We start from the raw sequence: 22,129 nt of genomic DNA, 5'->3' as shown, positions 1-22,129 counted from the left end.
TCCCTTAATTGTTCAATTTTATCTTTTTTAATCATAAATTAGCTAACAGTGGTAGCTTTTAATAGCAATTTTAACTCTCAATAATTATATATTATGTTAATTTAATTTTGATTTTAATAATCAAATTGAGAATTGGGGCAGTTAAAGATTGGATATTGACTAAAAGGCACCATAATTTTGAATAAGCCCCAAATCTTTGACGAGGAAACCCTAATAGATTGCCATTGTATGCAAATTGGGTCAATTTGTAATTAAAATATTTTAATATTATATTTCGTACGTACATGGCTGGTTTTCTTTGACTTCAACACTCACCACCAAGTCCTTAATTCGGCGAAATCAACGTTGAAAGAGATTTTCATGTTTTTATATATTTTTAATGCTTTAAACTATTTTTCATGTTTTGTTTATATATTTTGATTATATCATTTCTAGTATTATTAAGTAATTATATTACCAAACAATCATAATGTATCTAATATTATCAAGTAATCATATTATATATATTCGGATTTAATACCGAATTTTATTATTATAAAATATATTTTTAAGATATACTTTGCATGTATATGATTCGAGAAATGTAGAATTATTTTTATAATAAGATTATCGAAATGTAAAATTACTTAACATATTATCGAGTATGTTACATTATTTAAAATATAAGATTTTAATATTTGATTGACGAAATTTAAAATTACCCAGAAAAACCTAAATTGTCATTATTAAAATTTTTATTACAACCAATATTAATATATTTATGAATCTTAATTATAATAATTCATTAAAAGTTCTTGCATCATCGATCAATTTAACTCATCAATGGTTGGAAACCCCACTTTTAATTAGACTTATGTTTAATGAAATTAATTAAAATAATAAAAGTTAATTGCATAATGTTATATCGATAAGTTCTTCCATTATTAAAATTATTAATTTAAATATTATATGAGAGGTCAAATCGTATGTGGCATAATTTTAAAAAATGAAATATTGTAAAAATCTTAATTTTGATATTTCCAAAACTTTTACAGAAACTATTTATCTCTCCTTTCTTTTTTCGATTTTATTTTCTTTAAATTTTAATTTTAAATTATGTTACATAAGATTTTATGTACCATTTAATGAAAATTTGAGGACGAATGATAGTCATAGTTTGGAGATGCTTTATGCAATTAACTCAAATAATATTTACCAAGTGACATTAAGATTATCCCTATATTTCGAAATCTGAACACTATTGAAAATGCGAGATTATAACCTCATGAGAATGCTTAAAATCTAAACACGATAATTACATCCTCAAAATTTTACATTATCACCGAGAATGTAAGATTCCACGAACCAAACCACCTCTTATCGCATTAGCAACAGCACTTCATTCCAAAGTTATAAATTACAAATCACTGGACTTTAAATCAAGTATCAAAATGTCAATTAAAAGGAAATTCTGATAAAATTCCAACACAAAGCACCACAAACACTAACAAAGTTTTAGCACACAAGAAAAAAAGCCCAATATTTTACAATAACAACAATGTGTTAAGATATGCCATATTGGTTCACTGTTCAACAGCAATACAACATTCATGTTATGTAAAATATCCTAACCTGCTTCGACACGATCTCGGCATCTGCATATCGAAATGCAATGAAAGTAAATCAAATCTAATGCCATAAATCAATTTGGTATTTCTAATTGTAACTAAGAGATTATAAAAGTGAATCACATGTTAGAGAAAAATGGTGACCACCTTCTAATCTACCCCATTCTTCTCATACAAAAATCTATGGCTGAGGGCACCGATCCCGGTGTCGGTAAAAGTACCATGGAGGCCTCTATATTGGGAGTCAGATTGCATTTTGCCACCTTTACTCAAAAAATGAACAAATTAGTCCCTATACGTTAAATTAAAGAGCAAATTTATTTATACAGTTAAAAATTGACGTCGCTGACAGAATAACCAGAATGTGACGCATGGTGTGCCACGTGTACCCCATGTTGATGTACAAGTACCAGTTTTTAACAGTAGAACAGAATGACTAATTTACTCTTTGATCTAACTTACAAGGATTAATCTACTCAATTTTTGAGTAGAGGGGGCAAAATACAATTCTACTCCTAGTATAGAGGCCTCCATGGTACTTTTACCTCCTGGTGTTTTGTCCTAAGAAGCACATTTTATTAGCTGCTAGTGTTAGAAGACGACAAAAGGTATTTAAACTAAGCTTAACCAAGACTCGATATTGACTCTAAATTCCAGCTTAAAACATCATAAATCAATACGTTAAGATGCAGCTTGGACAATCAACCAGTTACTTGGCTATCCTACAGCCAAAGTTTGTGTCATCCACTCCTTGAAGACATTTTGCTTCTGCAGTTCATGCAAAATAAGGACAAATGCAAAAACAAACGAGGGATTAGACTAATGACTTCGATTATGGTCGTGCAACATATGGAATGTGGTCAAGTTAAGTTGCCCCAATCCCCAAACCAAGAAAAGAATAAAAGAAAGTCTAGTAGGATGCTGAAACATACCCCTTGAATCAAGAATCGGCAGGATGCTTGCTTGTTTGAATCATTCCGTATCAATGAGATCCCTTGTACAAACCGAGCAATGGTTTCTCTCTCTCTTCAACTCTCTTCTTTGCAGCTTCCCTTGCTTTTAGTGCAGCCGCCTCTTCTTTAGATACAGCCTTGGGTTTTTCATCTTGTCTTTTTCTCTTAACAGCAAGTGAGGATGAAGCCCCTTTAACAGATCTCATGGGATTTAAAGTAGCGGAAATGACAGGCCCCGGTGCGGTCTTGTTTTGACTTTTAGCAACACTTTTGTTATCTGCAACTGGTCCCGTCCCTGAAGTTGGAAATGGCTTTTTCAAAATAGGATCTCTTGATTTGGTATTTGATGAAGCTTGAACCTTGGAGTATGCCTCTTCCTGTGTCACCCACCTGCCTGTTGCATTCCTTCTAAGTAAATATACCAAAAACAGCATTTAATCTAATATATTATAAGAAGAAAAAAAAAGAAATAAACTTTAAAGTTCAAGTGCGGATTAATACCTATAGCATCAGAATAGTAAAATCCCGACTTTGGATCATAGTATAACCCATTGTTTTGATTGTAGTAATAACCCGAGCTACCGTCATAGTCCCAATCTGCATCAAGCTGTAACAGTTAGAATAGCAATAAACCAAATGATATCATATGCCATAATTGTAAATCAAAAGTACTATTTCGGCCTGGTTAAGAATAAGGCTGCATATCCATCAAGCCAGCTTATTGGGCATCAACTACCAAGCCAGCACAAATATGAAGCAGCGGAACAAGGACAATGAAACAGGTGAACTGACTTTGAGGGTTTGACCAAGAATGCAACTAATGGAAGTTGTTGATTCTTCGGGCTCGCCTTATGTTGAATCGAGTCTAGGAATAAGTATTGCCACGATCAAACGTGTTTGACAAGACTCGTAATTCTAATAAGTCTTTAAAAGAAAATAGACTAGATTAGACATTCATTTTCCAGATAAAACCCAAACTCAAAAGCTCCACCATTAAGCACTGGTGGATGAAACCAGCCTTGGTGTTATGTAAATACTCAAGCAGAACTACTAATCAAAGCCAAGATAGGATGCATATAGCCTAGGCTCGATATTCTCCTATTTAAACCAAATACATAACCACAATAAACAAACTTATAACTTCTCGGAAAGTAAACATCTAGCAACCCCAAAGTTTCATCAATACCATGCAATCAGCCAATTGAGCAGCCAACAACAGCAGCTCGAAGTTTCAAGAATAACCAAAAACTTGCATTACTACCATGACATTTTACTGCTTAAAATAAAATGGAAGTAAAAAATGACTTTTACTTACCTTCTTGACCGTCTAATGCTTGGTCACTAGAATCTCTCGCCTCAAAACTAGCAACGTCCTTCTGATAACTCCGCTTAGCTTTCTAGCAAACATTGTTAAGAAATATTATAATGATTAACAAAATAAGCATGAAGCATTAAAAAGCAAAACCTATTTAAGAGTTTACTTACAGCTTCGATCTGTTCAAGAGCACGAGCAGCGTCTTTCTGTTCCTTCTCTTTGGCTGCACTCTCTTTTCGCATAGTAGTAAGTCTCTTAGCAACATTCTCTTTGTGCCGTTGACCGAGCTCATGGTTTCGAATACTCGATGGGTTATTCGATATGAAAATTTTGCAGAAATCACACCATTTATTCCCCTGACTCACCCAATACTAAAAAAAAAAAAAAAACAAAGATAAAAGCTTGTTTAACTACAGACAGATAACTGCGAAAACGACTAAAAAATAAACTTAATTTCATTGAAGATATTACTATAAGATAATCACGATAAACAATGTCATAAGAACAAGTATCAAGGGAATTCATCTATAGTATCAAGAATCAAAGAATAAGGAGAGAAAAAGTTGAGGGTTTTGATTTCTGTATTGATTGTAAGTAAATAATTTCTTTTTTAAAAATAAAGCTTTGGGATTTGATTACCTCAGTCATAGCTGCGAAAATCTGATCCTTACAAGGCCAATTGTTCGAAAATTGCTAAATGAAGGTGAGATTAGGAGTTTCTTTAAACCCTAAAATTATTTTTCTTCCTTTTCGTTCAAAAGGGATTATTGGGGTGGGATCGAAATAATTGAATCGCTAGCACGTTTTTTGCTTCCTATTTTTCTAACGGGATCCGGATCCAAATCGGATAACCGGACCTGGTTTGATGGGTTAATATACCATTGGGTACCTAAATGTGGCTTTAATGTTCAATTTGGTACCTAGTCCCAATGGAATAATGTGATCCAATAAACGTTTGACACTTGTGTTCTAGTAAAATAAACAACGGTACTCAATTGGGACAAAAAAAAAAGGGTTAAATACCAAATTGGACATTGAAGCTAAACTCAAGTACTTAATTTGAACAAAAAAAAGTCAAGTATCAGCTTGAAAAAAACCCATGTACTAATATGAATATTGAAGCCAATCTCAGGAACTAGATTAAGACAAAAAAACTCATACTAAATTAAACATTTAAGCCAAACTCAAGTATCAAATAATATATTAACCCTTTTTATCTTATCGGTTGATGGTCCAATCCTAATTTTAGTCCCTCTACTATGATGAATTTTTATATTTAATTTTTACTTTAATTTGGTGTAATTCTGTTTTGGTTTTTTATAATGTTATTCATAGGTCCAAAATAATAATACTATTTTTTTTTCATACATTTATAATTTGAAACTATCTATAACTCCTCCCCAACTCATAAGTCGGAAGATAATGCGTTTAACACACTTAAACCCATGTCTTTCCGGATTGACAATAATGCCCATGCTAATCAAGCTAAGACTTAATCTACGAATCCGTTAATTTAGTTTAATAATAAAAGACACGTAAAAGATGCTGGTGTGATATTTATGTAATACTTTTATATTATCACATATATTTGTATAAATATTAAAATTATGTTATTTTAGTAAATTTATATATTTATAAAAGATTTTAGGAAATAAAATTCATATTAGAATTATTATAAAGTACACAATTATTGAAATTAAAAAATATAAGCGAATTTAAGAAACTATTATTTAATCATTTATTGATTTTTTTGCTTTTGATATAATATAAGGATATTTGACAACTTTTTATTCTACTGGTGCATTCATCTATATTATTATTAAGCTTTTGACTAAGCTAAAAATTATATAAAAATTAAATAATAAAATAAAAATTAGAAATTTATGAAGGTATAATTACAAAAAATTAAAATTTTTTATTTAAGTCATTGTACCGATCTCTGATACTAACTGTCAGATCGACTTGAATCTAAGGTATATTCTTCTACTTGTTGGTAGATACTAATCCATCGTACTGGTCAATGACTTAAATAAAAACTTAACAGCTTAGTGACTTAAATAAAAACTTTTAAATAATCTAGTGACCATTTTGTAATTTTTTGAAGTTGAGTGATCAAAACATAAATTTACTAATAATTAGTAGCATTGGGTGTAGTTGACCTAAAATGAAAGAGTCTAAATTCAAAATATATGAAAAGTAAAGGGACTTAAATCAAAATTTAACCTATAGTGTTTCAACAGAACTATCTACTTTCCCCTTACCTTGTAATTGCTTCAACTGAACTCAGAAACAGAGAACCCTTTTTCTCATTTACAACATAGATTTGAGAATCAAAACAGAAACATATAACACTTTGAATCCATTCTCAAAGCTAATGTTTTTCTTCAAATTCAACTGAAAACAATCAAACCCAAAATCCCCAATTCCACCATCTTCCCTTCCCCCAAATCCAATCTCAAAAAACCCTAAATCTTTCACTGAAACCCCATTTTTTTGTGCTCCATCAATGGATGAAACATTCTTGCTCATGTTATCAAATCTCCTCCACCTTCACAACTCTCTTGATCCCACCACTTCCCTTCTTTCCCCTTCTTCTTCTTCTTCTCCTCCTACTTCATCTCCTTCCCCTTCTTCTCCATCTTCTCTTCTTTCATCTTCTTCGCCTGCTCCTCTCCTCTTCTTCACTCTCGCTTCTCTCCTTTCTTTCCTCGCTACTTCTTCTAAGAAAGGGTCATTGGATTCTTCTCCTTCGTCAAAGAAAAGGGAACCCAATTCATCGCCTTCTCCTCCTCCGTCGTCTTCTTCTCACTTCTCCATCGCCGCATTCCGTGCTCTCTCGACCGACCATATTTGGTCCATGGATGCCCCGATACGTGACGCTGAGTGGCGGTCCTTGTATGGGTTATCCTACCCTGTTTTCACCACCGTGGTTGAGAAACTCAAGCCTTTTATAACCGCTTCGAATCTTTCACTTCCTTCTGATTATGCTGTAGCTATGGTCCTTTCTCGTCTCTGCCATGGTTACTCTGCTAAAACCATCGCTTCCCGTTCTTCTTTGGACCCTTACATCGTTTCCAAAATCACTAACATGGTGACTCGGCTTTTGGCTACTAAGCTATACCCAGAGTTTATCAAGATCCCTGTTTCTCGTCGTAGATTGGTTGAGACTACCCAAGGGTTCGAGGAGCTTACTTCATTGCCCAACATTTGTGGAGCTATTGATGGGAGTCCGATTAAGGTCCGTGGGTTGAAACTTGATAGGAATTCGATGAGTTCTTATAAATGCAAATATGGGTATGATTCAGTTTTGCTTCAGGTTGTTGCTGATCATAGAAAAATTTTCTGGGATGTTTGTGTTAAAGCTCCTGGTGGGGCAGATGATGCTACTCATTTTAGAGATAGTTTGTTGTATAATAGGCTTACTTCAGGTGATATTGTTTGGGATAAAGTAATTAATGTTAGGGGTCATCATGTTAGGCCTTATATTGTTGGAGATTGGTGTTATCCTTTATTGTCGTTTTTGATGACACCCTTTTCTCCTGATGGGGCCGGGACTCCAGCACAGAATTTGTTCGATGGGATGTTGATGAAAGGGAGGTCTGTGGTGGTTGAAGCAATTGGGTTACTTAAAACTAGGTGGAAAATTCTTCAAGATTTGAATGTGGGGCTTAATCATGCACCGCAAACAATTGTTGCTTGTTGTGTGTTGCATAATTTGTGTCAGATTGCAAGAGAGCCTGAGCCTGAGGTTCAAAAGGATCCTGATGAAACTGGGGCTCCGGCGAGGGTGCTTGAGAGTGAGAAGCAGTTCTATTATTTCGGGGAAAGTTTGAGACAGGCATTGGCAGACGATTTGCACCAAAGGCTTTCTTCCCGATAAGTTATGAACTTTTGAAAAGAGGTTGATTTTTTAACCTTGTGTTATCTGTAAGAATATGTATTTGAGTAGTTTCTAACATGGCTGAGATAACTTGCCCGATTTCAGGCTTTTCGAATTTCTCATCCTCGTTTTAGTAAGCAATAGAAACAGATTCCATTAAGTAAATTTGATATTTGATATGTAGGGACTTCATTTTTAATTGCTATGGTAAACTAACCTGGTATTGGTGGAAACTAAGAATGTTCTGATTTTAAGAATCGGCGTTGCAAAACTATTACTGCTCTGGTTAAGTTCATCTTATGAATTTAAGCCTTTGATGCTTTTATTATCTTCCGTTGGATATCATTTGCTTTGATGTATCATATATTCTTAAATGTGAATACCATGTTAAATTGACTTTGTAGCATTTGAGAGAAAAAAAATAGTGTATGCATTCATAAATTGTGAGAGCTTGCATTAGCTTTTAGTTTCTTTAACATTCCCTACCTGCCTGTGTTGCCTTGCCTTGCTTTTGCTTTCTTTCTCTCTCACTTGCAGTTAAGTATTATGAACACTTATTTATGGTATCAATCTTTGTGAGATGGTTTTAGTTGCTAATAGCATTATATTATAGATTTCACTGGTAAGGGAAACTAACTGAAATTGTCAGTGTAACTGTTGCCAGTGGAATATGGGTCTGGCTGCTTATTCTATCGTGGCTCAGCTGCCATTTCAATGGTTATATATAGATATATCATGGTTGTGAGTTCCAAGATCTTTTCCCTTTGTTTTATACTTCCTGTATTTACTGGGAATGCTAAATAGTGGACTACGCACATATCATTTGTTTCCTAGGTACTGTAAGAGGGAATTTGTAATGTTTTTCTGGTCTATAAAATCATTGGCATCATGCCTTTTTGCTGCTATCCTAGTCCTTCATTTATCTAATTTTCCTTGATGGTTTAGTCTCTAGTGGCATTCTGCCATTCCGCCTAGTTATGGTCTTGTCATGTAGGATTTCCAGAACCAGATAACCTAGTTTCTATGGCCCTAAGATGGATGTTCATTGACCTAAGCATGTTAGAGGAAGTTGAGGTAGATGTAAGAAGCATCGTGTCTTCTTTATGGACTATCAGACCAGCCAATGAGACCTTCCTTTTCTTTTAAAGTTTTTTTTAGACCCAAAGTTTGTCCTTCCCTTAAAATCTTTGTTGCCTGAATTGCGAAGGAACCTTTTGTATGGATGCATTGCTTATTATTTGTACAATGAGTCAATTGTATTCAAGACACAATGAATAGTTGAAATCCCATCAATAAAAAGCTTATAGATTAGTTCAAGCTCTGCCCAAAGAACAAAATAAGGATCCTCAATAAGTTGCCAGAACAAAACGAATGAGATACAAGGCTCCTCGGTAAGTTTGTAAGTTGTGCTCTCTGTTGTTGCATTCCATTAGAGAAACTTGTGCTTAAGCTCATGGTTCCAGAGTCCAACACAAAGGATGTCGGTGCGGATCAAAGTTCCCCATCTGTGTGTGCAGATCCACAATGCTCTTCTTTACCAATTCAATAATAACTAATAGTCAACATAACAACTAAATCAATCTTCTCAAATGATCTATGAGAAATAACTGAGAATCCATATACAAAGTGTGTGCAGATCCACAAGCTTTATTGTCGCTACTTAAGCATGTACATCATAATGGAACTTGAATACCAATTTGAGTTTCTAGAAGAAATTGAGATGCAGTCCCCAAAAAGAAATCCGAGCCCAGGCATTATCCTGACTGGCATGCATGACAAGATTCATTCATATATTTGAAGATTGCAAAAATCAGGAACGCTATGCCATTCGGCCAGCTTCATAATGTCCTCATAGCCATTACCTTTTATGGAGGACTCATGAGTTTTATGGTCCATTGTGCTCGGTCCTTCACCAGCATATGCAGTTCAGCCACTTTTTGGAAGGAGGCCATCCTTGGCCATTTCAGTAAGTACATTGAAAACAGCATCCATATTCCCTTCTTTATGGTTTATTTCAACAAGTACTTTAGCAAGCTCAGCATCAGTAAGCTTACAGCTTCTAAGTATGTTTGTTATGACTTGACTTAACTCATCGGTCTTGCCAACCATGAATAGCGCTTTAACCAGAGCAATAACAGTAACAGTATGAGGAACAAAACCTATCTTCACCATTTCCTTGTATAGATCATACGCCTTCTGAATATTCCCACCTCTACAATGACCATGTATGATAACATTATATGCAGCTTCATCAGGGTTATGGTTTCTCTGAAGCATTGACTCAAAAACTCGATCAGCTTCATTCATCAAACCCTTCATACAAAATCCTTTTATAAGAGCTACAGCACTTTTAAATTCGATATTGCCACAATTCTCTATCAGCGTACTATACATGACATCACTCGGGACAGATTCATCATAAAACAATTTGAGCAAAAGCCTTTTTGCTTCCCTTGTCCTAGCTTGTTTATTGAGACCATTAATAAGCACACTATAAGTAACAACATCAGGAAGGAAGCCCTTCTGAACCATTTCATCGTGCAAATGAAAAGCCGTCTTTATATCCTCATTTTTGCAATAAGCATAAATTAACGTAGTATACGTAAACTCATCGGGAGTCACACCTGCATTCAGCATCTCCTGGAAAAGATCACAAGCTTCAGCAAGTCTACTTTGCTCACACAGACCCTGAATCAGTGATGAATATGTAACTGCATCCAGTTTAACTCCTTTCTCGACCATCTCCTGCTTCATTTGGAACGCCTTCTCTAAATCCCGGTATCTACAAAAACCAGAAATAATTGTACTATAACTTACTATGTCCGGAGCTATACCTTTCTCTACCATATCTTCTATCATTTTTAAACCCTCTTCCACCTTTCCAAGCATACAATGCCCATTAATAAGAGCATTATAAGTGACTAACGAAGGTGAAAATCCGTTTCTAACCATTTCATTTAGTACTCGAAACGCTTCGTTTAAAAGTCCTTGCTGGCAGAACCCATTTACTAAAGTAGTATATGTTCTCTCGTTAGGACGAAGTCCTCTAACATGCATCTGTTCAAAGAACTCCATTGCTCTGTTCATATTCCCAGCTTTGCACATACTATTAATCAACGAAGTATAAGTAATGACATTCGGAGTTAAGCCATTCCTCACCATCTCGGCATGCAAAACAAGTGCTTGATGAAAATTACCATCTTTACAATATCCATTCACGAGTGTATTATAAGTAACCTCATCCGCAACGAAACCTTTCTGACTCATCTCGTGAAGCACCTCACTCGTCTCCTTCATCCTACCTTCTCTACACAACCCATTGATGATTACGTTATAAGTAATCAAATTCGGCTTCAAACCCTTTAATGCCATTGCCCTAAACAACTTAAATGCATCATCGATCTTCTTCAACTTACAGTGTGCATCGATTAACGTGTTATAAGTAACCACATTAGGCAAACAGCCATCCCTCTCCATTTCACTGAAAAACCCTAAACCCATATCCAAATTCCCCGCCGAGCAAAAACCCCTAATCAAAATGTTATAAGTAAATACATTTGGTGAAACCCCATTTCTAACCATTTCTTCAAAAACTTCCTCAGCAAATCTAACGGGCTTTTTACATCTAATCACGGCGTCCAAAATAGCATTGTAAGATAAAACCCCAGGCATGAAACCATTAATTTTAGCTAAATTAACAATGTTAATAGCCTTATCGATGAATTTCAAATGGGCATAAGATTTTACCACCAAGTCGATTACCGCGGAGCTCGAAGCACACAATTGGTAAGTTTCTTTAAGGCACTGAAAGACGAAATTGCCCTTCGGATCGGGCGTACGGACGGCGAGGTCCTCTGCTAAGGACTGTGCTGATTTGTAGAGCTTGAATTTGGTGAGGATGTGGAGGGCGAGGCATTTGCAGCGAGGGGTGAAGAACGGGTGAGGGTGCGCCCATTTTAGGAAATTTAGGATTAGGGTTTGGTCGTTTTGGGACTTGAGTAGTAAAAAAGAAGCTGCTTCGGGGGTAAAATTGGAAGAGAGGGAATTTAGCTGGTAAGGGTGGCGTTTGAGGAAAGTTAAGGCTTTGTCGGCGAGGAAGGCGTCGGAGAAGGGAGACGAAAGAGAAGAGAGAGAACGGTGAATATGGAGGTTTGGGAAGGGCATTTCGGGAAAATCACAAAAGCTAGGGTTTATCAGAGGCTCTTCAGCCTTTAAGAAGAAGAAGCTTAAAAGGCCATTGAAGCCAAAAAAAAAAAAGTTCTCCTTTTTGGAGGTTATTTTTCTTTGATTTAAAAAAAAAACCCAATTATTTATTTATTTTCCTTCAAATTCTTTCCTAATAAATAAATAATTTAGTTGGGCTTTAAATTTAGAGGTTTAATATACCATTTGATACTTATATTTGGTTTTAATGTTCAATTTAGTACCTAAGTTCTTTTTCTTAATTTAATACTTAAATTTGATTTTAATGTTCAGTTTGGTACCCAAACTAAACAACATCATGTTCGTGTGCTCTAGTAAAAAAACATAAGTACGTAAGACAAAAAAAATTCAAGCACCAAATTAAACATCGAAGTTAAGCTTAGGCACTTGTACAAGACAAAAAAATTTCAAGTATCAATTTAAAAAAACTCATGTATCGAACTAAACATTGAAGCCGAACTCAAGTACCAAATTAACCATTGAAGCTTAAAATAAGTTACAAATAGTACATTAACCTTATTTTAAATAGAGTATTTTCACCAAATATCTCCCAATTATAACTAAAATTTTAATTTAATCCTCAAATTTCAAAACATTATCATTAAATCCTAAATTTATCAATACTATATCAATTAAGTTAATTATCTACTTGGGCTTTCAATTTAATTAAATTAATTAATTTTATATAATTTATTTCATGTAAAGAAAAGTAATTAATTCCCAAAATTAAAATTAAGGAAATAATAAATCAAACATTTATATAAATAATAAAACGTGAAGAAAAAAAGACAAATGCAATTAGCCCCCGTTGAAGCAACAAAAAGCTAAAAAACTTAACCATATATATATATATATATTCTCTACATTTTTTATTGCTTGCCATTGCCAATTATATATCTTTTTCACTGCCTTTTCAAAGTATCCCACAACTTTTTAAACTCCTCAAAAGAATTTAACATAAAAGTTAAAGCCTTCATAATCCGAGCCGAACCTCGATTTATCGAGCTTCCTTCCAAAACTCCCCGGAAAAGATCGAATCCGTGTTTACATCCCTGTCTCGTTGAATCAACAACATAACATGATTATTGTGCCTTTGCAACGGCACGACTGGACGGACCGCGCAACACTTTCACAAACCCAAGGAAACTTAATTTCCCATCGGTATGCCTTATCCAGTCGTTAAGAACGGCATGAACTGGAATAGAGGGTCCGAGACCAAGTTCCTGAGTCATTCATTTGAAGATGATTTCGTTTTATGATACAGATCGTGTGAAGTGTAATTTAGAAAGCTAAAAGAATTGCGACACTTACAGATGCAAGTTCCTCGATGACGATAGCCCGGTTTCCATCTTTCTCGAAAAGCTCGTATGCACAACGAGCGTGTTGTTCCCAGTGATCAAACGCTTCGAGCTGATGGACGCTTAATGCGGCTGCACAAAATTCTTCGAAATCCATTCTTCTGTATTGAAGTGCATTTAGCTGTCATGCAATGGAAAATTAAATCGAAGGTACTCAGATAAGCTATGGCTATGAAAAAAGAAAGAATGGGAACCGAGTTCATACCGATAAGAGAAAATCCAGCATATGAGATTCCTTCATTGCATCGGTTGCGTTTTTCATTAGGGCCTGTTTGCAAGAAAACACATTATCGTAATAAGTGTATTAACGGAGAGGGAGGAAAGTGGGCCAAGATAGGGAGACTAACCGTCTTAATATTCTCCAAGGTTATGCTACCATTTTTCGGATCTAATAATGCAAATTGCTCTCGAAGGTAAAAGAGTTCATCCGGAGTCAATGTCTTTGACAATGCCTGTATCGAGAAAGAAATAACAATGAGATAAATGTTAGCATAGAGGTTATGAGACGGTAAAAGTACAATGGAGGCCCCTATACTAGGAGTTGGATTGCATTTTGCCCCTTCAACTAAAAAAATGGGCAAACTAATTCCTGTACATTAGGTTAAAGGGCAAATTAGTCATTTCTGTTATAAATTTCATCCATTTGTACTGTTAAAAACGGACGTGGTTGACGGAATAACCAGACAGATGTGACATGTTACGTGTACCTCATGCTAATGTACACGGACCAATTTTTAACAACAGAAATAGATGAAATTTTTATTAGAAAGACCAGTTTACTCTTTGATCTAACCTGTTAGTATACGCACCTTTAAAGCAGCTTTCCGTAGAGGTGATGATCGCATATACGCCTTTATAAGCCTAAATATTAGAATATCGAGTGGAACCTTGGCATCGTTACGACTCTGGATCCAAGGATGACCTGTAAAAGAAGATTATGGTCAGTTACTCTGGCTCAACGATGTAAGCAACATGTAAAAAATGATGCACGTACACAATGCCTGAGCTGCTGTCATTCGTTTCCTAGGATCCTTGATCAAGAGTCGCTTCACAAAGTCCTTAGCTTCGGGAGACAAGGAAGGCCAAGGTGGTTCATTAAAATTTGGATCGGCTTTTAGGACTGCTCGGAAAATTCCAGACTCGGTCCTTGCCCAAAATGGTCGACTCCCACATAAAAGAATATAAGCGATTACTCCTATACTCCAAACATCAGCTTCCGTACCGTAGGATCTATGTAGAACTTCAGGTGCCACATAGTATGCACTTCCCACAATGTCGTTAACCCTTTCGTCTGGAAACATGAGAAGCGCTAGAGAAAAAAAGAATCCCTGAAGGTCGAGCAAAAGGAAACTGAACAAGCTGAGTGCAAACCTGGTCTTACAAAATCCGATAAACCGAAGTCTATGGCTTTCAGCAAAGAGTTCTCCTCCTTCGAAATGTACAAAAAGTTCTGGTCGACAAAAGTGCAAATTAGATTCCAATATGGTAACTAAAACCAAAGTTAGAAATCAATTATTCAAGATGATGTAGTACGAAAATGTCCTAGAAAGTTTAGCAGACATGGGCTTGGGCGGCTCAAAATGTCCAAGTCACGCATTTACGCTTCTAAATATTAACAAAAACAAGACTTTGCTCTACCTCGGGTTTAAGATCTCGATGCACCACACCTTGAAGATGACAAAAAGCAACGACGTTTAGTATCTGTACCATTACCGCCTTTGCATCGTCTTCTGAGTATTTTCCACCCCTACAAAGCATAATATACCGTCACGTTAGAGGCTACTCTTTAGGTACATACGAGAACAAACAATTCCGAAATGTAAGCTATATATTAATAGAATAATCACCTTGCGAGTATTCTATCCAAAAGCTCACCCCCTTCACACAACCTGTAATTTCAATCACATTACTCAAAATTTTATCCTGAAAAGTAAGAAACAGCCAACTGCCGGAGCATTCGGGCTTATTGTTCTTATTGACTTCTCAAATTAATTCCCATGCAAAATTAAAAACAAAGATAATACGAATAGCAGAACATGTTACAAGGCTTACTCCATTACTATATAGACATTATCATGATCTTCGAACGCATCATAGAATTTAACTAGATTGCTATGTCCTGTCAAGGCTCGCAATATCTTCACCTCCCTTCTAACATCCTCGACCGCAATAGCTGTTGTCATCTGCCAACATAAAATGATAGTAACTGTCATTAGCCAACAAAAAAATGCAAACACAAGACATAAGTGTTCTCTCAACACTTCTTTTGCTATTTGATCGAAGAAGCTAGAAAAAGAAACGATAGAGGCTGGCAGGTTGCCTCTTCTTCATTCTGTTGTCATCGTATTTTAAATGTCAACAAACAAATACTGAGAAACGGTAACACTTAATTCATCATTATAATTATCACAACATCCTTTATTTCCTAAATGGATACCTCGACTAGCAAAAAACACAAACACTTTTATCATGTGAATGATTGGTACCAAACCCGGATAACAATTTGCAATCAACTACAACACAAACCATTTCTTTTTTTTTTGGTTAAGGCATAAGTACAAGCCGGTAAAAGAAAACACCGTATTAGTTAACAGGCTATAATTATCACAATAACGCCCTTTATTTCCTAGAATAAACCGACACCTCGACTACCAAAAACACAAACACTTTTATCATATGAATGAACGGTACCAAACCCGGATAACGATTTGCAATCAACTACAACACAAACCATTTGTTTTTTTGGGGGGTGAAGCCAAGGACAAGCTGGTAAAAGAAAACACCGTATTGGTTAACAGGCTATAATTATCACAACAACGTCGTTGATTTCCTAGAATAAACGGACACCTCGACAACCAAAAACACACGCTTTTATCATACGAATGAATGGTACCAAACCCGGATAATGGTTTGCAATCAACTACAACACAAACCATTTGTTTTTTTTTTTCGGCTGAGCAGCAAGTATAAACTGATAAAAGAACACCAATTTAGTTAACCGGCTCGGCATGAAAACTACGAGCCGAAAGTTAAAGACCCCATTCGAAGCAAAGATATTTTCTAATTCAGTCTAATTCATAACCATCGAGCCGTAATGCTCCAATCGCGGCTGTCAATTCCTATAAGTCAACAAGTTCATTGGCAAATTTCAACAATCACTTATCATACACTATTCACATCCGGATCCAACCATACACAAATGAATGATGCAAAAGAAGCACTTTTTAAGGTCAGATATGATTTAGACCTAATATGTGTGTGTATATATATATATCCATGTAAATATGTGGTAAGCGTAGCTAGATCAAATAATAATACAAGTGGGTCATGTGGACCAATTGACCCTTTAAAAAATAATCAATAAACAAAGCAAGTTGGCCACTTTATATTGTTTTACAATCATGAAAAAAAAATGAACTCAACCCACCATTTTTCTCCATCTAGAAGATCTAAAAACAGTAAATTCACTCATATACAAGACTAAAAAGAGTGTCTTTAAGCAATTTCAAGCTAAAATTCAATATCTTAAAGCACATTTCTTTGAAATTTTAATAGAGAAAAGTGAAAAAAAAAAAAAGGTGTTACCTTGGATTTGGGAATCACTTTAACAGCAACCTGTTGTCCTTTGAATTCACCTTTCTTGAACTTAGCAGAACAAGTATACCCAAAATGCCCTCTCCCAACTTCCTCACCAATTTCCAATTTAGTCCTTAATTCTTTCGAAAACCCGAATCTTTTATCTAGTTCAACCCCATCTTCATCCTCTTCCGTCTCCGCAATCCCCGCCGCCGCCTCTTTCTCCGCCTTCTTGTTAGGCTTCCTCCGTCTCAACACCGCCCGGATGTGTTTCGCCGGAGAAGGAGGAGGAAATGATTTCTTAAGAAACCTTAAAGGAGTCGAAGGAGTTTTGGGTTTGGTTGGGTGAGCTGGACTGGGAGTGTAAGTGGGAAGAAAAGGGGTAGTCGGAGGAAGGAGCGACGGCGGTGGTGGAGATTTGGGTGGTTGAGGATGGGTAGGATAGTCATTGTGATGATTGCCTTTGGGTTTTGAAGGCTTGGAAGTACAGCCTCCCATTGTAAAGGAAGAAGAAGAAGATCTAGAAGAAGAAGAAGAAGAAGAAAGAAAGAAAGAAAAACACTTAATAGGAAACTGGCGATGATTGCATTTTTTTGCAGAGATCTTTAATGTTGTGTTCAGCTTATTGTAAGAAAAAAACAAATGGAGAGAGATTAAGGAAACAAATAATTATATTTATATATAATTATATACAGAGAAGGCGAAAGTGAGATTTTGCTGTTTTCTTTATTTTTAATGTTTTTTTCTATGATGAAGAAGTGAAATATAAATGATTCAAGTAGGGCTGTACCATCTTGTTTTGCCACCTGGCATGCATATGATTTTTTCATATTTTCTTGGATTTTTTTAATACCTATAAGTATCAAATCGGTCAGATTATTGGTTCTTTTCAATTAGTTTAATTCTTGGGTTTAGTCGAGTTCTGAGTATTATTTTTAAAACTACATCGGATTGATCGGTTAAACTAGAAACCGATCGAGACACGGATTCAAAAAAAGGGATCAAACCAGTTGACCTATGAACTGATTTTATCTATTTTTAAATTTTTTTAATAATTTATTTAATCGCGCTAGTCAGACTGATAAGATCAATTGAACAGGAATACCGGTTGAACTCTTTGTTCGGAGCAATATACAAGTCAATTGGTTCATGATTTGACTTTGTTGTAAGCCAGATTCTAAATACATATCAAATAAAAGACACACGGCAATTTTTTACAACTACTCGTGGAATAAAAAAATACACTATCGGGTACCAATACTAATCTATATTTAAATAAAATAAATGGTGAAATACACTCAATGTCACTACAACTATTAGTAAAGTTTACATTTTAGTCACTCAACTTCAAAAAGTTACAAAATGATTTAGCGAACTTCAAGCGATTAAGTTTTTTTTTTTAAATCCAGTTAGCGAACTTCAAGCGATGATTTAACGACCAATATAGTGAATGAATACCCATCGACGAATAAAAAAATATACATTAAATTCAAATTAATCTAACCATCAATATCCGAAATCGGATTAAATAAAATAAAAACACACAACTTATCATTCACAATATCATGTTTTCTTAAAGAAATAATAAAAGAATGAATAAAAACTATTTAATCACGAAAATTGATAATACTAAAATGATGCCAAGGGTTTAAAAATTATTGTTTCTTACTTTTTAGGGATTGGATTTGGACGACTAACTTAATATTTTAAATTTTAGTTTAAATTAAAAATAAGGACAATCATTTGCCATATTATTCAAGTTGACCTCTTTTACAATAATTTGCCCATTTTTGTTATATAAACAAACTTAACAATTACATCACTTAGTTAACAAGTCCTAATATTTTATATTTATTTTATTTTTACATTAATCAAAATCCTTGATGTGCAAATATACCGATATATGTTCGGATTGAATGCGAAGATATTTGATATTTGTGAATAAAGAAAAATAGAAAAATTTTGTCATTAATTTAGAGATTTGACTCTACTAGACTTTGAATTTAATTGATCCCGTGTAACTACCAAATCTTGAAAGGAAAAAAGGGCATACTATCAAATTTAATCCTCAACGTTTACATTTTTTTGTCAATTTAACTTTTATTCTTTTTTTAAATTTAAATTTGGCCTCACCCTTTTTAAATAAGTCAAATCACTTTTTTAATGAAAATATTGAGTAAAATCATTTTAACGATATTGGCGTGGTAACTTACGTGATAGTACACGTAAACTATTTATTTTACATGTCACATCAACGAATAGATTAAAATTATAAAATATACAAAAAACTTAGAGTATATGTGGATTGTCATGTGTAAAAATTAACGATTAGTCAACATTTTCATAAAAAAGCCAACAATCTAACTTTTTTGAAAAATTAATGCTCCACGTCAACTTATTTTAAAAGATTGAAGGTTAAATTTAATTAAAAATAAAGATTAAATTGATAAAATATAAATATTGAGGACTAAATTTAAATTATTTATTATTAGATCTCATGTGAGACAAAGTGAGGTAAAAAAGGATTAAATTTATCTTTCAATTTACTACTTTGGGGTTTGTAGCATTTTGTTACTTTGATTTTAAGGGTTTACAACAGTTTTAGTTGGCCCTTGGAATGTACTCTAAAGTTGGACCACTATCCTTATTGTTTTCTTAATTTAAATATATTTTTTAATTAAATTTATTTAAAGGTCGGGTTATTTGTTGGATTCAAAATATTTTATTTAAATAGGATAAAACTTGTAAAAAATTTAGTTGGAATTTATTTAACTAGAAAAAATTGTTGTTTGTATTTAAAGTATAAAGATATATAAATATTAATATAAAATATTTTAAATACTAAAATGAGTTTTTCCGAAATTGATGGATAAATTTTATTAAACACGTGTTTGATTATTGAATATGCTTTTTTAGTTGTTTTATATAATGATTATATAAAATATGACAAAACAAAAGTAAGTAAAAGTATCATGCCCTTGTATTAAGAGTTAGATTATTTTTGTCTTCATTTAGATCAAAGAGCAAATTGATCATTTCTACTATTAAAAATTAGTTCCTATACATTAACATGAATTACATGTGACACGCCGTGTGTTATTAACTGATTATTTCGTCAACCACGTTAGTTTTTAACTGTACAAATGGAAGAACTTTTTAATGAAAATGATTAAATTGTTCTTTGATTTAACGTATATAAATTAATTTACTCGCTTTTTTAATAGAGGGATAAAATGCAATCTAAATCCTAGTATAGGAACCTCAATAATATTTTTACTGACGAAAACACCATCATGACAATATTAGTTATCATTTAAAAGAAGAGGTATTTTCGATAAAATTAATACTCGATTAACTCGTAACACTAACCCGTTAACATTTTATAATAAGTATATATATAAGTTTTTTTAAAAGTAATTCAAAGAATCCAAAATATTTGACCTTGTAATAAATGCACATGCAGCCAGCAAATTAAATTGACATGCACATTATTTTAAATTTTGAGATGATTAAAAAAAATTAAATATTTAAGCAACACCACAAGTTGGTTCATATAATTAATTATCGAGTATGAAAGTGGCAACAATGCTAACTTAAAATATTACTATCTATTCCGATTGAATCTCAGTTCGATTAAAATTGGTATTGTTGTTAGTGTAAGAGAACGTAGGCTCGAGTACACTGAATCACATTATTCTCTTATTTAAGGATTGGGAATGGGCTATGGGTAGTTCTAGACATTATATCAAAAAAAGCAGATATGATAAGGAATCTATAATGAGAAAAATTCTTGGATTCAATGGATTAATTATAGGGTAAAACTACACTAATAGTCACCTAACTATTAGTAATATTCTTTTTTGATCACTCAATTATGAAAAGTTACAAAATTGTCACCAGTTGGCTAACAGCGTAACTTTTAAAATTGGTATAATAGCAACTTTAACCATCGACATTTACACATTATGTTAATTTGATCTTGATTTTAAAAAATTTAACCCTCAACGTCTACATAAGTCAGTGCGACCGATACAACCCAAAATTTTCATAATTGCAAAAAAAAAAAAAGTTTAATATTCTAATCTATTACTGAAACAATATACACCAACCAATACAAGCTTATCTACTTTAAATTTTTACACTCATTTTTCTTTTTGTTCCTTAAAGACTCCTCAAAACTTATTATTTTAAGGGAAAATAACTTTTTTGAAATTTCTCTTCCTCTATTTAAGTCTTAATGTCATCATTATAAATTAAAAGGGTAAAAAAAAGTGGGATCCCACTAAAGGACTAAAATGAAATAAAAAAATTGTCATTGTAAGGAATTAAATTCCCAAACAGAAAAGCTTTTATCTTTTTAATGAATGTGTTTTTTGACCATTAAAGGGCAAAACTATGAGTGCATTCGATTAAAGTTAAATGTTCTCTATTTCATGTTTGGTCCCATTTATATATAGTTAAATCGGGTTGGATCGGGATTAGGGATAGTAATAAATTTCGACTCGATTTTTACTCGTATGCTTAAATTTGTTTTAAACTTTGCTTAATATTTTAGCATCTGTTTGAAATTTAATCTCGAAATTTTATTTGATATTAAATTTTATATAAAATGTATTATAAGTTATTATGAAATTAAGAAATTACAGTTAGAAATATAAAAAATTGGAATTAAAGAAAATTGGTTTTTTCTAAAGAACTATGATTGCAACAAATCATTATTCTTCAGTTGTTTGGTAATAATAATTTAACAGAAGTCACTGCGGAAAGAGTAATTATAATGCTATTCATGAAAACAGTTTCATCTATCATTATCATTATGGTCGGTAAGTCTCCGAAAATATTATATGAAATAGTGATTTCACATTATCTGTAATAGTTTGGTGTGATATCCGTATTTCTATTTTGAAAAAATTAAATCTAAATAAAAATGTGGAAATTCGTAGTCAGTTCTTATAATAATGTCATTTTTAATATTCGAACACGAATTCTCCTTTCAAAACTATAACGTGATTGAAATCTTAGTATCAAACATGTGGAGTGTGTCTCGTATTTCAACCACAACAGAGTTGATGTCCTGACAAGAAGTAAAGCCACATCCGACGATGCGAAGAAGGACGTCCTGACAAACCGATAGCGACGTGTTCTCCACTCAAGTGGCTTTATTCTCCTAGTTAAACTCTGATATATTTTTCAGTCTAACATTGATTATTTTAAGGATATTTTAGTCATATTTGTAC

General features: G+C 33.6%; 4 protein-coding genes across 7 annotated transcripts; 1 reads left to right on the top strand and 3 right to left on the bottom strand.

The window, feature by feature from the left end:
- Positions 1-1,335: 1,335 nt before the first annotated feature.
- Positions 1,336-4,682, bottom strand: LOC105795278 (zinc finger protein ZOP1). Of its 3 annotated transcripts, none has more exons than XM_052628702.1 (7): positions 4,515-4,682; positions 4,046-4,246; positions 3,876-3,957; positions 3,062-3,157; positions 2,540-2,954; positions 1,755-2,375; positions 1,336-1,634 (listed from the first exon to the last, which is right to left on the bottom strand). In XM_052628702.1, the coding sequence occupies exons 1-5, from the start codon at positions 4,521-4,523 to the stop codon at positions 2,590-2,592; spliced, it is 753 nt and encodes a 250-aa protein (XP_052484662.1). In that variant the 5' UTR covers positions 4,524-4,682; the 3' UTR covers positions 1,336-1,634; positions 1,755-2,375; positions 2,540-2,589. The 3 variants fall into 3 exon arrangements, with proteins under 3 accessions (XP_052484662.1, XP_012480285.1, XP_012480284.1); XM_012624831.2 differs by having other exon boundaries at positions 1,755-1,870; XM_012624830.2 differs by lacking the exon at positions 1,755-2,375.
- Positions 4,683-6,141: 1,459 nt separating this feature from the next.
- On the top strand, positions 6,142-7,954 carry LOC105795276 (protein ALP1-like). The gene has a single exon (XM_012624827.2). The coding sequence runs from the start codon at positions 6,382-6,384 to the stop codon at positions 7,753-7,755; it is 1,374 nt and encodes a 457-aa protein (XP_012480281.1). The 5' UTR covers positions 6,142-6,381; the 3' UTR covers positions 7,756-7,954.
- A 1,076-nt stretch (positions 7,955-9,030) lies between these two features.
- Positions 9,031-12,022, bottom strand: LOC105795275 (pentatricopeptide repeat-containing protein At5g39710). The gene has a single exon (XM_052628701.1). It carries the CDS (start codon positions 11,917-11,919, stop codon positions 9,682-9,684), a length of 2,238 nt encoding a protein of 745 aa, XP_052484661.1. The 5' UTR covers positions 11,920-12,022; the 3' UTR covers positions 9,031-9,681.
- A 668-nt stretch (positions 12,023-12,690) lies between these two features.
- On the bottom strand, positions 12,691-17,607 carry LOC105795274 (CDPK-related protein kinase). Of its 2 annotated transcripts, none has more exons than XM_012624824.2 (11): positions 16,902-17,603; positions 15,369-15,499; positions 15,164-15,205; positions 14,955-15,063; positions 14,688-14,766; positions 14,311-14,607; positions 14,126-14,238; positions 13,664-13,768; positions 13,522-13,584; positions 13,270-13,437; positions 12,691-13,181 (listed from the first exon to the last, which is right to left on the bottom strand). In XM_012624824.2, exons 1-11 carry the CDS (start codon positions 17,388-17,390, stop codon positions 13,041-13,043), a joined length of 1,737 nt encoding a protein of 578 aa, XP_012480278.1. In that variant the 5' UTR covers positions 17,391-17,603; the 3' UTR covers positions 12,691-13,040. The 2 variants fall into 2 exon arrangements, 1 of the variants encoding a protein (XP_012480278.1); XR_001134231.2 differs by having other exon boundaries at positions 13,035-13,181; positions 13,270-13,417; positions 16,902-17,607.
- Between the last annotated feature and the right edge of the window lie 4,522 nt (positions 17,608-22,129).

This window comes from Gossypium raimondii, chromosome 3 (assembly GCF_025698545.1).
Source record: "Gossypium raimondii isolate GPD5lz chromosome 3, ASM2569854v1, whole genome shotgun sequence".
In the NCBI taxonomy this organism is placed as follows: domain Eukaryota; kingdom Viridiplantae; phylum Streptophyta; class Magnoliopsida; order Malvales; family Malvaceae; genus Gossypium; species Gossypium raimondii.
This window is presented reverse-complemented; position numbering and strand designations above follow the sequence as displayed.

Bases quoted from the DNA above. Each gene is read 5' to 3' on its own strand.
- LOC105795278 (XM_052628702.1), bottom strand. The intron at 3,158-3,875 runs GTAAGTAAAAGT...AGCTTGATGCAG, and splicing joins AGCATTAGACGGTCAAGAAG to ATTGGGACTATGACGGTAGC. The intron at 2,955-3,061 runs GTATTAATCCGC...GGAATGCAACAG, and splicing joins TTACTATTCTGATGCTATAG to GCAGGTGGGTGACACAGGAA.
- LOC105795274 (XM_012624824.2), bottom strand. From the start codon at position 17,390: ATGGGAGGCTGTACTTCCAAGCCTTCAAAACCCAAAGGCAATCATCAC. The intron at 15,500-16,901 runs GTAACACCTTTT...TTATGTTGGCAG, and splicing joins AAGTGATTCCCAAATCCAAG to ATGACAACAGCTATTGCGGT. The intron at 13,585-13,663 runs GTTAGTCTCCCT...TCTTGCAAACAG, and splicing joins CCTTGGAGAATATTAAGACG to GCCCTAATGAAAAACGCAAC.
- LOC105795275 (XM_052628701.1), bottom strand. From the start codon at position 11,919: ATGCCCTTCCCAAACCTCCATATTCACCGTTCTCTCTCTTCTCTTTCG.
- LOC105795276 (XM_012624827.2), top strand. From the start codon at position 6,382: ATGGATGAAACATTCTTGCTCATGTTATCAAATCTCCTCCACCTTCAC.